A 16,356-nucleotide genomic window follows, 5' to 3' on the forward strand; every position below is an offset into this window, starting at 1 on the left:
GTAATAAAATTTAATTTTTAAGAAGAAATAATAAAATTTCGTTTATTTGAACGTTCAGAAATTTATGGACATAATTCAAACTTAGTTGATTAGTTTTCGAATTTAAAAATTTAATGTCCCTTTTTATATTTCGTTCAGATTTTAATTTTATTATGAAAAATGTTTTCGTTTCTTAATTAAACTTTTAATATTAAAAAATTAATCTTTAACTAAGAAAATATTTAATTTATTTCTAGATATATTTAAATAAAAAAAGTTTTCCTACATTTGTTATTAAATTTAGTTAATTAAAAAATACTGAAACAAACGAAATTTTTTTATCCAATAAATAAAACAAATTTAGTTAATTAAAAAATACTGAAACGAATGAAATTTTTTTATCCATTAAATGAAAAGTAAATTGAAGGCAAAACTTTTCAACTAAATTGAATTGAAATTTTTAATTTAATTTTTAAATAATTCTTTTACTTTGACTTTCATTATCAATTCCATTTTCACTTCCACTTTAATTGATTTTTTTCACCTTCATTTTCACTTGCATAGTTTTTTATTTTCACTGTCACTTTCATAGATTATTATTTTTTCTTTCACTTTCATTTTCACTTTCAGCTTGATAAATTTTAATTTTCACTTTCACTTTGAGAGTGAGAGTTGATAATTATCTTTCAAAGTAAAAGTGTAATTAAAAATCTATCAAAGTGGAAATGAAAGTGAAAATAAGAATCTATAAAAATGAAAATAAAAAGAAAAATTAAATCTTGTCAAAGTGAAAATGAAAGTAAAAATAAAATTTTATAAAAGGAAAATAAAAATTCAAAAAAAATTTGTGGGTCTAAGAAAATAATGAAAGTTGTGAATTAAAAAAACCCATATAACAAAATACATAAAGTTTTTTTAAAAAATGTAACTCAAAATTAAATTTTTTAAAATCATATTAAAACTAAATTCAAAAAATTTAATTTAACGAATTGTAATCTCACATTCTGCAACAAAATTCTGTTTTATGAGCTAAAAAAACAGAGAATCTAAATAGAAGTCGCACTTTTTTACACCAGAAAAGTGGTATTTTGTTGCAATATGTGCGGGAAGAAGTGTGGAAAAAGTCGCATTTTATAAAAATAAATCAAGAAAAGATTCCAAAAATTAGCAGAAAAAAACTGATCTAAAAATAATTCTTTTTCAAGCAAAATGTTGGGAAAAATTCTATCAAACAAAAAACCGCAACTAATTTTTAACATTCATCCGCCGCTGAAAGAAGCAGCTCATAAAAAATTTTAATTCCTTCTAACTTTTGAAACAATTATTTTGCAGGTAGCGCAAATTCGCTCAATAGTCCAAATTCAATAACACCGCCGAGGAATAAATTAGGTTTGGTTTTGGCAAAATCAGAGAGCAATAGTCCCTTGACACCGGAATCAAAACACGGCAGTCCATTTTACGCTGAGCCAGCCGATGCCATAACGCAAAATGTAATTATCGTGCCGAGGAGGCGTGCAAAAAATAATCCTGCAACGAACAAATTTCGCCACAGTGAACCGGGATGGCTGCAAACACCATTGGGAATTAATGCGAATCAACTGCATCCAATCGATTGGGAGGAGAATGAAGAAACAGAAGACAAAACGCCACTTATATCATCCTCAGTCGATAATCTCGCAAAACGTTTGGGAACGAGGGAAATAAAAAAATTGCCCACGGCAAAACCCGTTCAGCCGCCGAAAATTAAGACCAAACTTTTTACCGACACATCGTGGACCGTGGATTCCAGTTGGGAATTTATTGGTAATAAAAAAGTGTCTTAATATTCTTGAATATTCGTATAAGAAAAACATATTTTACAAATTTCTAACAATAATCCAATTTTTACAATTTTATTTTTAGAACTTCTAAAATCTATAGAATTTCTATAACATTTATTATTTTTACTATTTAAAATTTTCAATATTTAGTATTTTCAATATTCGAAATTTTTAATTTTTAGTATTTTTAATATTCAGTATTTTGAATATTTAGTATTTTCGATAATTAGAATTTTTAATAATTGGAATTTTCAATATTCCTGCGAACGCCAAGGTCACCGCTAGATAGCAGTTCAGTTGTTAAAATCATCTTCCTCGCCACCTAGTGGCGATCTCGGCGTTCTCAAGTGGAGAAATTAAATTTTGTTTAGTAAAAAAAAAATGTTTCGTTTTGAAAAAAGTGTCAAAAGAGCAGCTTTTTTATTTCCTATGTGAAAAGTTTTTATCCAAAATGAATATATTTAAAATTTTAAATTCGATGTCCATGGTCTGTATTTTGAATATTTAGTATTTTTAGTAATTAAAATTGTTAATACATATTCAAATTTCGCAAAATCTATCACTGAAAAATACTAAATTAAAAAAATTACATCTCTTGGAAGACAATAAAAAATTTCACGTAAATTGGAATAAATTTTTCTTGTACTGTGATTGCAGGAAACGATGCGGAGGAACATGAACCTGATTACGATTGTGATGCGAATTACTGTGTTGAGAACGTGGCAGGAAAGTTCCCGGATGAAGAAAGTGATAAATGTGTCGTTGGCAACACCTTAACTGTTCAGAGTATCATTCTTCAGCGGTAGGTATCAAGAAATGTTTGCAAACCAATTTATTATCTTTTTATACTTTTCTTAAAAAAAAAAAGAAAAAAAATCAATTTCCTATCACTTCAGAGAAATCTGCAGATATTTTTTTATTTGATACATATATAAATTTTTTAATATCCCACACACAAAACAATTAAATTCCAATTATCCACTCGGTTTATAGACCGAGCGAAGTAACTAGATCCCAAATGGAAAAACAAGAGAATTTCCTGTTTATAATGATATGAATTTGTTTTTCAATTAATTATTCATTTGAATTAATTTGATATTTAATTAATATATTTAGTTAAAAAACAAATAAAAAAAAGAAAAAAATGGTAAACAAATAAAATAAAAATCCAGACACCAAAAATTAAAAAAATTAATTAACTAAAAAATAATCCGATTAAATCAATCTCTCCTGCCTTTCTAATATTTTTTGAGTTAGTAAAATCAACACAGAGAGAGTAATCTCGAGTATAAAAAAACTAACAACAATGAAATTCCAATTTTGCAGGTACCCTGAATTGATGAAACCACCGGATACAACGGAATCTGTTTACAGTGATAGGAATTCATCTTACGACAATGTTGAGAAAAGAAATGAGAAGAACGGTACAATCGAATCGAAAAGGGATCACATTTACGATCCTTCCGAGTGGGAAACATTGTTGGACACAGACGAGAGTGATGTGGAAAGAATCAAAAGAAATAAAAGTTTCAAAGAACGTTTGGATCCCCTTTTATGTAAGTCAACAATTTTTCTAGTACCTTCTTTTCATTGGAAAAAAAAGAAAAGAAAATAAAAATTTATCACTCAATAAAAAGCAGATAATTTTCAACCAGGAAATTAATCGACAAAATTTTCATATTTTGCTTTATCATTCCAATCAAAATTTACTTCAATGTCAAATATAATTCAATCAATAAAAGAAAAATTCAATCTAGATTTAGATTAAAAAGGAAAGAATTAGAAATTTCTAAAATCAAATCATTTTTCTTATTTAAACATAATTTTTACTTTAATATTTAATTATTTATTACTTTAAAATTCATTTTATTTATTAGAAATTAATTTACTAAAAATATTTTCAATTTATTTTCAATAGATTAAAAAAATATCTTCAATAAATGAAAATTAAAAAAGAAGGTTAAAAAAATAGACTATTATATCAATTGCGTAACAATTGCTCGTGGTAAATAATTTTTTTTTCCCTACTTTTTTTATTTTCATTATCAAATACCGTCTAAATTGAATATTTACCGTCCATCAAAAGGAACAAACAAATGATAAAAAATCAAACTGAATTAGCTTGGCGATATCTTTATTATCTCTTTAAAGGATAAAAAAGACTGCAAAATCACGCACCTCGGAAGGTTGAAGAAAAAAAAAATTCAACATCAGTGTCAATAAAGCACTCATGTTTAACACGTGTTTAAAGAGAGCGTAGAAGAATCAACAAAGAGAAGCAGAAGCAATAATTAAAGACTTATAAACCGACAAAGGAAGCGTGTGATGATTAATCTCTCTGGCGCGTTTAATTTGATCTACTTTCTAATCGAACAAGAACATAATAATTAAAAAAGACAAAATGAATAAAAAAAAAATCTCCCTTTTTTTCAGCATAATAATCTTCATTAGCACTTCCTATTAAAAAAGGGAAAAATTTAAGATATAAGTGAAAAAATCACGATGGGAAACCTGATTAGGAAGTATTAATCATGAAAAGAATATATTATTATTATGAAAACACTGATAAATGTAAATAAGGTCAATAATAATGGTAGATCGAGAAATTTTTGAACTAATGCCCCTGGCCGTTTTCTCTTTGGCATGCGTGCAGTAATAAAATTGCTTAATCGAGATATAACAATATGTATTTCTGTGTTGTATGTATATACAGAAAATATGTAAATGTAAATTATTTTACACACAGTTCACTCGTGCATTGATCTCTTCCAATCACAGTTGTCGTTTGCAACGCAAAAGAGTCGACGTTCTGATTTGCATTTGCTTTTTCACTATAATATACACACATATATATAACTATTTGAAATTTAAATCTATTTCAGATTTTAATCAATATAGAAATTTTATCTTTTGAAGCTGAGATAATAATGAGTTTTTTTCCTCTGCACACCCAGAGAAAAATTTTATTTAAACCAAATATAATTTATTTGAGTTAAATAAACGTATATTTTTCTCAGAGCCAAATTTTATTTGTTTTAATTAAAAATTTTATTTCACATAAATAAAACCTTTATTTGAACCAAATAAAAAGTTTAGTTAGCTTTGAGTCAAATATATCTTTCTTCTGGTTGTACATTTGTCACAATTTTCTTGTTCTTTTTAAATAAAAATAAAATACAGTATTTTAAAATTTTGTAAATGTTCAAAATTAATGTAGGAAATTATAAAAAAATTTCAAAATTAAAAAAAGTTTCAAAAAGTTTTTTCAAAAGTTCAAAATTAGTTATAAAAATAAATAAATTTTGATCAACACACAGAGAAAAGTTTTATTTAAACTAAATATAATTTATTTAGGTTGAATAAAAGTACATTTGCCTCAGAGAATACTAAATTATTTATTTCTTTTAAATAAAAATTGTATTCGACATAAATAAAATTTCTTTAAAACAAAAAAAAAAGTCTCGTTGACTCTGAGTAAACTATATCTTCTTTCTGGGTGAGGAAATCAGTTAGCGACTCAAATAGACGCTAGCAAAAAGTTTATAAATGTTTATAAACAATGATTTATAGGAGAGAATAAGAAGAAAATTTTCAAAAGTTGATAAATTTATTTTCCAAAAGAGTGGAGATAAGAGCAGATTTAATTATTAATTAAGCAGCAATCATCAAACAAGTTATTAATTAAATAGTAATAATTAAACAATTATTACTTCATTAAGTAATTAATTAATAATGAATAGTAATTAATTAATAATATAATTAATAACGAGTAGTAATTAATTAATAATATAATTAATTAACAACAAATAGTAATTAATTAAATAATTAATCGACAACTAGTAAAATTAACTAAAAAATTAATTAAATCCATAGGACTTTATAAATCGATCTATCATTGTTGAATTCAAGAAAAAGAATTTTATTAACAAAGAATTTTCAATTTAAAAACATCTGTACTTAACCAAGATGATTTATTATAATTGTCATTTTTTTTTTTGCTTGAAAAAATTACCAAACACCTTTAAATCCCCTAATTATAATAAACTTTAATTAAAAAACAAAGCATCTTCAATCCAAAAAACATTTGAATATAAATAATTTATTACAATTACTTTTGACTTAAAATGATTAAAATTAATTTCAATTAACAGTTAATTATATCTATAAAAAATGGTATTTATTAAAATTTCTAGAAATAACAATTTACCCCGATTTAACATCAACTTTTAAAAACTTAAGCCTCAAAAAATATTTTTCTAAAATTTAATTTTAGTCCAGAAAAAATGTTTTTCTAAAATTTAATTCTAGTAAAAAAAAAGTTTAATTCAATCAACAATATTATTTTAATATTTAATTATTTTTTCTAACAATTTGTTACTTTTTCTTAACTAGAATTATTACTACTATTATTGTTATTGTTATTATTTTGTAATTATTTTTATTTACATTCTTGAAAAATCGTAACTGCGTTCAAGATTTTATTTTATTTGGTTTCATTTTGATTAATTTAATTTTAGCTTGATTAACAAAGTCAGTCGCAGTCAAATTGTAAGTCTAATAATTCAAAGAAAAAGTAAAATTAAAATTATACAATTTATTATTGCACTCCAGAATTAGAAAATTTCGAAAAAATTTCCAGAACTTGCCAATCAAACATGAATAACTTTTCAAAAACTGAAGTATCGAATTTTTTTAAAAATATTTCTATTATCTTATTGGAATTTTGTTAAAAAATTTATTTCTTAAAATTCAACAGACAAAGTACAATTAAAAAAAGAGATTATAATTATAAAATAAAGTATATTAAATTCCAAAATGAATTTTATCTTATCGTCTTTATCTTTAAATATTTAGTTGCTACTCGAAAAGTTAATAAAAAGGAATCATGTTTTTTAGAAATAGATTCGAGAAAAATAAAAACAATTTTTGCACTGAATTTTCACATTTGATAAAATAGAATACTAATTAGTTCATATAATTGATGTTTAATAGTGAAAGTCAAGTATTAAGTCATTAGCCATTTTGAGAGGAAATACATGTAAGCGTTAACTAGAAAAACCTATTAAAACCTAACTAAGCTAATTAAGCTAATTGTTACCCTTCGTTTCGAAAATTTACACATTTTGTTACTTTTACGCCAAAAGTGGTATCTTATTTTTACCATTAATAGTAGTAGTAGTAGTAGTAGTATTGATTATAATGACTGAAATATGCAATTATATGATAATATCAATAAGAAAAATTTAATACAATAATTCTTTTTATAAATATTATTATTAAATAATATTTTTGTTATTTTTTTAATATTATTATTACTAATACTATTACTATTTCTACTGCTATTATTATTATTATTTTTTTTTATTTTTTTTTTATTATGAATATTATTATTTTTATTATTTTTTATTAATATTTTTATTTTTATTACTAATACTATTATAATTTTTTAATTATTACTTCCATTTGACATTATTTTTGAAAAATATTCAAACTTCATTTTTCACTACAGTAAATAATATAATATAATTTATAATGTTTGTTTATTATCTGTTAGTAATACGTCAAATAAAGAAGTTAGGAAATCGATTATTCTAAATTGAAAAATGAACAATTATTTGTTCCGGGATATTATCAAATGCGTTTGATTAGTTTTCAAAACATTTACTCAATTTAGATTGTCTTTTATAACTATACGATATTTTTCTTTTCTTTTTGAATTAAAAATTAATTCAATTGACGATAGAAGACTCGTGTAGAAACTGATAAATTTTTTGTCATACATATATGTATATAATTATCAAATCATTTTTAATTACGCGAAAGTATTATATTGTATATCTTTCAGTAAAAGAATGTTACCCTTACTCATCGTCTTTTTTCAATTTATTAACATCATTCAGATAGCAATTGTAATAATTATTCATTCTTAATTGATTTTTTATTTAATAAAAATTTCGAAGAATTTAAATTTTTTCTTATTATGATTATATTTTTTATAATTTAATTTAGTGAAATTAATAATTAGTAATTTTATTTACACTATTTTAATTTCACTTAAAATTTTTTTTTAATTTTTCAAATTAGTAATTAGTAATTAGTAATTAAATTAATTAGTAATTTAATTGAAGAAAAACGATAATGATTCTCTCTAAATTTGAATTAGTAAACTAATAAATTAGTAGAAATTACTATTTTTCGCGTCTGAATTAGTAACTTTTACTAGAAAAAAAAATTTAGATCCTCTTCTCTTATTAGGAGAAACTATTTATTTATAAATATATATATATTTACTATTATTATTAATTTAATAATTAAATATTCATTTAAATAATAAATTACGTAAATTAAAATAATTCAAATCTGTTAGAAAAGTATTTTTCACTTGTAAAATATAATTTTTAAATTAAATACAAATTTATTGACTTATTTAATATGATGCTAGTTAGACTAAAGTCTAAAATAACAAACATAAACTAGGTAGCAGATTTATTAGTGTCTAAAATTAGTGATCGCAAAATAAAAGTAAAAGTACTTAATGAGGAATTGAAAAAAAGTTAGTACAATGAAGATTTGCTTCTCTATATAAACTATAAACTCTGCTATAAATAGAGTTTCCTCCTATAATTAGTTCAGTAATAATTAAATAATCTATAAAAAAAAAAAAATTTAAATTTATCGTTAGCGGAGTCATTTAAAGAACAATTTGAAATATAATTAAATAAATAAAAAATAAATTTAATGTAATTTTTATTCATTTATTTTTTATTTATTTATCTCTTAAATTGTTTTTTAAATAAATTAATTTCTCTAAAGATTTGAACGTTTAAATAAACTAAATATTTATTTTTTAAAAATATTTTTAATTTTTATTATAATAGGATATGTTTGTGTTAGATTTATATTGATTAAAAGTTTGTTTTTAATTTAGAAATTTAGAAACTTTTTTATGTTGTATTCTGTTACTTCTAAGAATTACGAGAAATAAAATGGCAGAGGACAAATAAAACAGCTGATCCAATTGAAATTTTATAATTCGTCTAAATTCCAAATTAAACGGAATTATTGATGATTTTTTTTTAAAACAATTTTTCCCAATGGCAAGAATATGTAAATGAGAAAAATATCGTCGTTCACTTAAACGTTCAAAATTTTAAGGAAATAAATTCACTAATGGTTAATTGTAATTTAGTTTATTCTACATTATAGATAAAAGGAAAATATAAAAAATACTCTTCTTCTGCAAAAAAAAAAAAAAAAAAAATTCGATTCAAAATTTGCAAAAGAAAATAAAATTTAAAAACGAAAGCAATCTGTTTAAGCGAAAAGATGACTCATTATTTTCCACAAACATCAAAATATCAATTTGGAAATTTCAAGTTGACGAAAAATCAACAAACTTTACAATACTTTTCCAAAAAAGAGATCAAAATCTGATGAAATTTATCTTCGCTTCACAGAACAGCTCAAATAGACAAATATTTTGCATCTCTCGCTCGAATCTATTTCATTTGCATATCTCTAAAATACGATAACATTGAAAAATTATTATTGTCACATTTGAATTTCAATATAATATTATTTTTGTTTATTTTTGCAGTGAAAAGATTTTCTTTTTTAAAACAAGAAAAAGGGAAAAATGTTTTATCAATTTTCTGATGTAAAATCTCACGTTTTCCAGCAATATACTATCAATAGCTTGAAAAAAGTTTATGCAGACTGAAGAAACAAGTAGAATAAAGATATTCGTCATTCAACTTGAACTATATGTGACAGACAGGCTTTAACAGAATCTAAAGTACAATTGCGATAAAGTCATTCCGGCTTAAGTGTTTATTGTTCCCCATCCGTCTCTCCACGTACCTCTGAAGAGCTTCAACAAGAGGTATAAAGTCAGTTCAAAATCAACACTGGTTAGTATAGCTTTGCGGAAAGAATTTTCCTCATTAACATCGCGTGTGTTTGTGTGTCTTCGAAAATTATAATCTTCTTCCAAAACAAAAAGAAAATCAGTGCGCGTGTTATCGAGAAAAGAAAAGAAAAATTGGAGGTCAATTTTCACAAAAAGAAAAAAAAACATTTATTCTTTTTTTAACTATTTTTTCCAATTTGTATTTATCAAGAGACACTTATGAATACTATTTATGACTTTCCGGAGTCTCTGCCTTTTACAAGGGCAAGAACCACTCTCGATTATCTCACAGAAGAAGAAGTTAGATTCAGTCGATTGTTAAGCAAACGCACTTTCTGCTCACGAGCAAAATTTGCAATAAACTAGTCTCAAAGAGAGCAATATTTTTCCAATTTTTCATGGCTGTGCTTTCATCAAATTCACTTTATTCTTATCGTATAGAATTATTATTATTATTCATCTCATGCCTAATGCTTTAGTTCATTAATTAAAGCAAATGAGGGCGAATTATTTCACTTCGAATTATGAGGAAAAATTATTCATAGAACTTTTCCCTTAAAAAGTACATTCGTATTAGATATTTCATTCGTATACGATTTTAAAAATCGTCTTTTTAGTTTTTGAAAATTTAAAGTAGAAAGAAAATTTTTCGAAGAAGAATTTTCATTATTGAGAGAATTATTGAAAATTATTGAGGAACAACGTAAAATTTTGGATTATCGCTAGAAAAGAAATATTTATTTTGAAACGAAAATCTCCAAAGAAATTTTTTATTTTATCTTGCAAAAATGACGATGCTTAATTGCTCCGTTGAAATAAAAGTCGACAATAAAAAGTTTTCCTTTAAAACGTGTCACCTTTTGCAGAAAATCGGAAAGTGGTTTCAGAATCTTCGACTTAAATTGCAACGTTCTATGGAGTCGCTAAAAAGTAAGAAATTCAGTTCTTTTCTAAATTTCTTCCGTACAAAAATTAAGAGAATTAAAAAAATAGAATATATAAAATAAAGTAAAAAGAATGAATGAACAAAGTTTAATAGTTTTCTCTTTGAATTTAAATTTTGTCACAATAACTATATTATGTCAAGTGTTAAAAATTAGTTTAGAAAGTTTGAAAATGTTTTATTTACTTTTTGGTTTTTGAAAATATTTATAAGCGCCGTACCCGACTTTGACGAGTATAATATTGAAAGATTTTTAAAATGTTGAACTTTATATTACACCCAAATATACCAAAATACAAATACTTCTTTTCTTTTTCAATTCTATAAAGAATTTTATTTTCTAAAATGTATTAATCAACATTTTTTCTCCCTAAGCACTAAAATCAATTAAAATTTTTTATAATTAAACCTCAAACAAAAAAATTTAATTAATTTTCGAGAAACATTAAAAAAGTTTTTGAGTTTGCCCTGTTTTATTAAAATTAACATAATTTTTGAATGTGATATCTTTCTAATAGTAAAACGAAAAGAACATTAAAATATTTCAATTATTTTAAGAATTATATTAATTTTAACAAAACAATGAAAATTCAACAATTTTTATGATTTCATTTTTAAATATAAATATGATGGTTTTATTGTAGAATAATTTTTTAACAAATTTTAATTCATTTATTAGATTTCTTTCACAGAAAAATTGTATTTCTTTTTTAAAATTTATTTATACTATTTTCTAAGTTGTCAATAAAATAGATTTAATGATAATAATTTAAAAATTGAAGCCAAAAAAAATTATAGTACATGAACTTCATTAAAGAATTAAACAATATTTAACCGACCAAAAAATTGAAAAAAAATTTCAAACCAACAATTTGGTTTTGGCTTATAAATTCAGATTTGTTTATTTTTAAATTTTATATTTTATATTTTCGAAAATATTTTGTTCATTTGAATGTTCTGGAAATTTAAAATGCTTTTTATTCTTCGCCTAAATTTGAAAATAAAAATTTCAAACTTAGACGAAGAAAAAGAAACATTCCAAATTTTCTGAACGTTCAAGTGAAAGAATATTTTCCAATTATAAATATTTAAAAATTTAACACGTGACACAATAGTATTGGGGTAAAATTTAAATTTAAAGAGGAAGTTAATAAATTTCGTTTATTTGAATATGTTCAGAACTTTGGGGACACAAACAAAACTAAAAAAGGCATTTTTATTTTAGTTATCAAATTTTTTCAACAACTTTTTCATATTTCGGTAAAGAAAAATGAAAAGTCATTTTTATTTTAGTTATCAGTTCCGTGATTTAGCATATCGTTATGCTAACACGATAAAACATGATAAATATAGCAATTTGAATGTTAAAATACAGTCAACAAAATTTTATCTCCTTCTCTCCTGGTTTAAAAAAAATATTGCAGAAAATATCGAAAACTATAGAGTGACTTGTAAAAAGCTGTAGAAAAACAGTAACAAACAGTAAAAGTTTTTACTAAAACTGTAAAATACAGTAAAAGATAGTAAAAAGAACAGTAAAATACTGTAAAAACCTATAAAAAAGAAAAATATTCTAAATGAACAATTTTATTTTCAGCACCTCCAAGATTGCAATCGTTGAGGAATCGAGACGCTGGTGGCACAGGATCATCAATAAGAACATACGCCCTTCAACTTGCTTTGGATAAAAGTACAACATTCTCGCAGAATATTGAAAATTTCATTCAATGCACCAAGGAGGGAAAGGAGGCGAGTCCTCATGTTGTCATGAGGAATATAAGACAATTTATGTCGGGAATGAAGAATTATTTAGTGAAACATGGCGAGAGAGAATTTGAGAAGGAAGTCGAGAAGGAGAGACTTAAACTAAAGGCCAATGAATTTCTCAATTTGGATGCAATTTTAGAGGAAGTAATGATGAGTCTTGTTGTGCGTCCACTTCGTGAGCATGTCTATCGATTATTTGTCGATCATTATGCAGCGAATGAATCCCTTAACACACTTGCTGAGAGTATTCAATTCGCCCAAGCGAAGCACATTCAGGATCTTGGAGTGCGGGTGAGAAATTTACTATATTTTCATTGGAAAATATTGCAAAATCAATGGCAAAAAGTAAAATCAAACTACAAAAGCATTATGCAAAATCATAATCAATTAAAACAAACTCAATCACAGTTTATCTCAATTTTTGATATCCTTAGAAACACTGTGAAATTACAAAATTACCAATTAATTCGAAACCATATTTTTGTAATTATTAATTATATTTACAATTATTAAATAATATTTTCTCTAAATTTGAATTAGCATGAAAATATTTACTAACTTTAATTATCGACTCACTGTTCGTTTTTGAAATTGTAAATTTTACTAACAACTAATTATGTTTTGAATTATAAATAATACTAGCAAGACTTCTAACTTCTTACTACTTTTTAAAAAATAAAATTAGCAATTTTAAAAATAATAGAATTTAAAAATTTTCTAATTTAAATTTTTGTTGAAAACACTAAAAAAATTCAATTTTGGAGAAATTACAAATAATTGCAGAAATTCAATTATTTAAAAAAAAATAAAATAAAATTCTTCTTATAAAATTCAACTATGTTCAAAATTTGAAAAAAATTCTCGTAAAAATCCCAATTATCTTTAGAAATAACAAAATTCTTCTCCAAAGTTCCATTATTTTCATAAACGTCAAAAAAATTCTTGCGTCCTAATTTCAATTATTTTCAAAAATTTTTCTAATTTCAATGATTTTCAATATCTACTATTTTAATAAAATTTCCCAAAAAGAATTCAATTATTTAAAAAAAATTTTAATAAAATTGTATGCAAACATTCGATTATTTTCATAAATAATAAAAATTTCACAGGAATTCGATTATTATTTTCATAAAAAATAATTTTAAATTCTAAAAAATAATAATTGAATTAAAATGATTAAAATAATTTTGATGAAGTTACAAGGTAATATTCTTATAATATAAAATAATGATTTTATCTCTCGGTCATCTTTAATTATTATAAAACATGAAGAAATCGATCACTCCGAGTCTTCGACTCGGAGCAATCGATATCTTCATGTCTTATAACAATACTTTTATAAGAAGTTTAATTTAAAAAAGGTTTGAATTTGAAATTTTTGAATGTCTTAATTCCTGTGGAAAATCCTGTTCCGAAAATAAGATTAAAAATAGTAATTTTGCAAATAGTTTTTTTTTCTATAGCAAAATAATAATTTTGTTAAAAACATTGTGATTCATAAACAAAAATAATGCAAAATAAATAAATTTTCTATTTCTTAATCACAGTTGTTTAACAATTTTCTAATTTTGTTTAGAAGTAAAGAGCAAAAATCTGCATAATTTCAATTTGACAAAACATAATATTTAACAAAATTTTAGTCTTTTAATGAAAAGAAGTGAATAAAATTCTGATGATTTCCATTTGTCATTTAAATTTTGAATTAATTATAAAATAAAAATAATTATAACATAATAATATAATATACAATCTATCTAAAGATAACAAAAAACAAAAGTATAAACATTAATTGCTAAGAATTCGAAAAATGATTTGTAATTTTTCTTACAGCCGAAGATCATTCCACCATCGGAGGCAAATTTGGAACGAATTCTAAAATACATTGAACGTCTGCAAAAAGTTGATTCACCTCTGGACAAATTAGAAAATCTTCTTTCGGGCATTTCCGCAATTTTCAATTCCGTAAGTTAATTTCATTGAAGAAAACAATTTTTTTTCAATTCTAAGAAACCAAAAATAGAACTTTCTAAATTTAAATTAAATAAAAATAACTAATCTGATAGTAAACTGACAGTCACTGATGTAAATAGTGAAATTAGTTATTTCCTACCAATAATTAGTTATTTTTTATCTAATAATTAGTTATGAATAGTAAAATTACTATAGTAATTAATTAGTGATTTTTTACTAATAATTAGAAATGTTTTACTAATTGCTGAAGCAAAAAATTATTCCCATTTTTACTGATAATTAGTTATTTTTTACTAATAATTAGTTATTTTCTACCAATAATTAGTTATTTTCTATCTAATAATTAGTTATTCTCTACTAATAATTAATGACTTTCTACTAATAACTAGTTGTTTTCTACTAATAGTAATTAATTATTTCCTACTAATAATTAGTTATTTCCTACTAATAAGGTATTTTTTGCTAATAATTTGTTATTACTAACTAAGTACTGAAGGAAAAAGTCAGCCAAGATTTTACTATTAGTTATTCCCTACAAATATATTGGTTATCTTTATCTATAAAACAAAAAGTCAGACAAAATTTGAATCTGAATCTAAATTAGTTGAAAGAATAACTAATTATTTGCAATTATTTATTCTTTTAACTAATTCAGATTTAAAAAGTAACGAAAGTAATTCGAACTATTCGAGACAAAATAAGGAAAAATTATAACGAAAATTTTTGAAAATAGGTAAAGCAATCGAATTCTGGTAGACATGTCACCTTGGGAGCAGACGATTTGCTTCCCCTTCTCGTTTGGGTTTTGGTTCAAGGAAGAGTAATTGACGCTGAAATTGAGGCCGAATATATGTGGGGCCTTTTGCATCCATCTCTCCTCACCGGGGAAGGTGGATATTATTTAACAACTCTCTCAAGCGCTGTGCACGTTCTCAAAACATTCAAGTCTAGTCAGGGAACTATGTCCACATTAAATGTAAGTAAAAGTATTTTTCAAATTTTCCAAAAAAAAAACACTATACGAGAAAATCTTTTGAAAACCTTTTAAGTTTTATTAGTACTTTGATTTCCTTCTGAACTTTGCATCGGATTACAGTTAAAATTTCGAAAAATCAAACTAAACTTTATTGAAAAAGAATATCTCAATTTCCTCAAGGGTAAACGGATTTAAAAAATTTGTTAATTTTAGCCAATTTAATTAAAAAAATTTTTTCGAACTCGATTGGAATATTGGATATAAGGAAAATCTTCCCTAAAAAGTAAAAAGAAGGGAATAATTCAAAAGAAAGAAAAATACCCTGAGAAATTAAAAATTAACGAAAGTTTTTTAATGCGATTGAAACCAATTTTTCACAGGGTTGCGGATCGCCAGACTGTTCATCAGTTTTACGAATCCTAGTTCCAGACGAACTTCACGGTTCTTTAAATACAAAAACACTTCCCGTTCGACCAAATATGAGCACACGAGACGTTTGTCGCATACTCGCGCATAAAATAAGATGTACAAATCCCCAGGATTATGGCCTCTTTAAACTTGTTCAAGGAGAAGGTGACATATTATTTTCCTAATAATATTTTCAAAATTGTCTCTATATCACTACTTATATATGAAAACGTTTAGTAATTAAAAACAACATTTTAATAATATTTAATAATAATATTTTAATAATAAATTAGCTATCACACTTTAGGAACAATAAAATCAAATAAATAGAATTTCAGAAACAAAAAATAATAACAATAAACAAATAATTAAATAACAATAATAATATAATAATAATTCGATCGTAAATTTTTATAAGATATTTTAATAACAGTAATTAATATTTAAAATTTTAATATAAGATAATTATTTAAAAAAAATTATATTTAGGTTTTATAAATTATAAATATTTTCAAATAAAATATACTACTTAGCATAATTTATAATTAATTTTAAAAAATTATAGTTTTCGTTTTTAATAATA

General features: G+C 23.7%; 2 protein-coding genes across 10 annotated transcripts in view; one reads left to right on the plus strand and one right to left on the minus strand.

The window, feature by feature from the left end:
• Positions 1-16,356, plus strand: part of LOC122503810 (protein sprint) — a 324,848-nt gene that overhangs the window by 306,154 nt on the left and 2,338 nt on the right. For all 8 annotated transcript variants that reach the window (XM_043614518.1, XM_043614520.1, XM_043614519.1 and 5 more), the window contains 7 exons: positions 1,312-1,782; positions 2,457-2,601; positions 3,126-3,355; positions 12,249-12,709; positions 14,249-14,380; positions 15,123-15,365; positions 15,746-15,938. In XM_043614518.1, coding sequence (XP_043470453.1) covers positions 1,312-1,782; positions 2,457-2,601; positions 3,126-3,355; positions 12,249-12,709; positions 14,249-14,380; positions 15,123-15,365; positions 15,746-15,938 — 1,875 coding nt within the window. The remainder of the gene's footprint in view (positions 1-1,311; positions 1,783-2,456; positions 2,602-3,125; positions 3,356-12,248; positions 12,710-14,248; positions 14,381-15,122; positions 15,366-15,745; positions 15,939-16,356) is intronic.
• LOC122503812 overlaps positions 1-16,356 on the minus strand; it is a 282,660-nt gene that overhangs the window by 258,987 nt on the left and 7,317 nt on the right. The gene's annotated exons all lie outside the window — the stretch shown is intronic.

This window comes from Leptopilina heterotoma, unplaced genomic scaffold (assembly GCF_015476425.1).
Source record: "Leptopilina heterotoma isolate Lh14 unplaced genomic scaffold, ASM1547642v1 Lhet_27, whole genome shotgun sequence".
In the NCBI taxonomy this organism is placed as follows: Eukaryota; Metazoa; Arthropoda; class Insecta; order Hymenoptera; family Figitidae; genus Leptopilina; species Leptopilina heterotoma.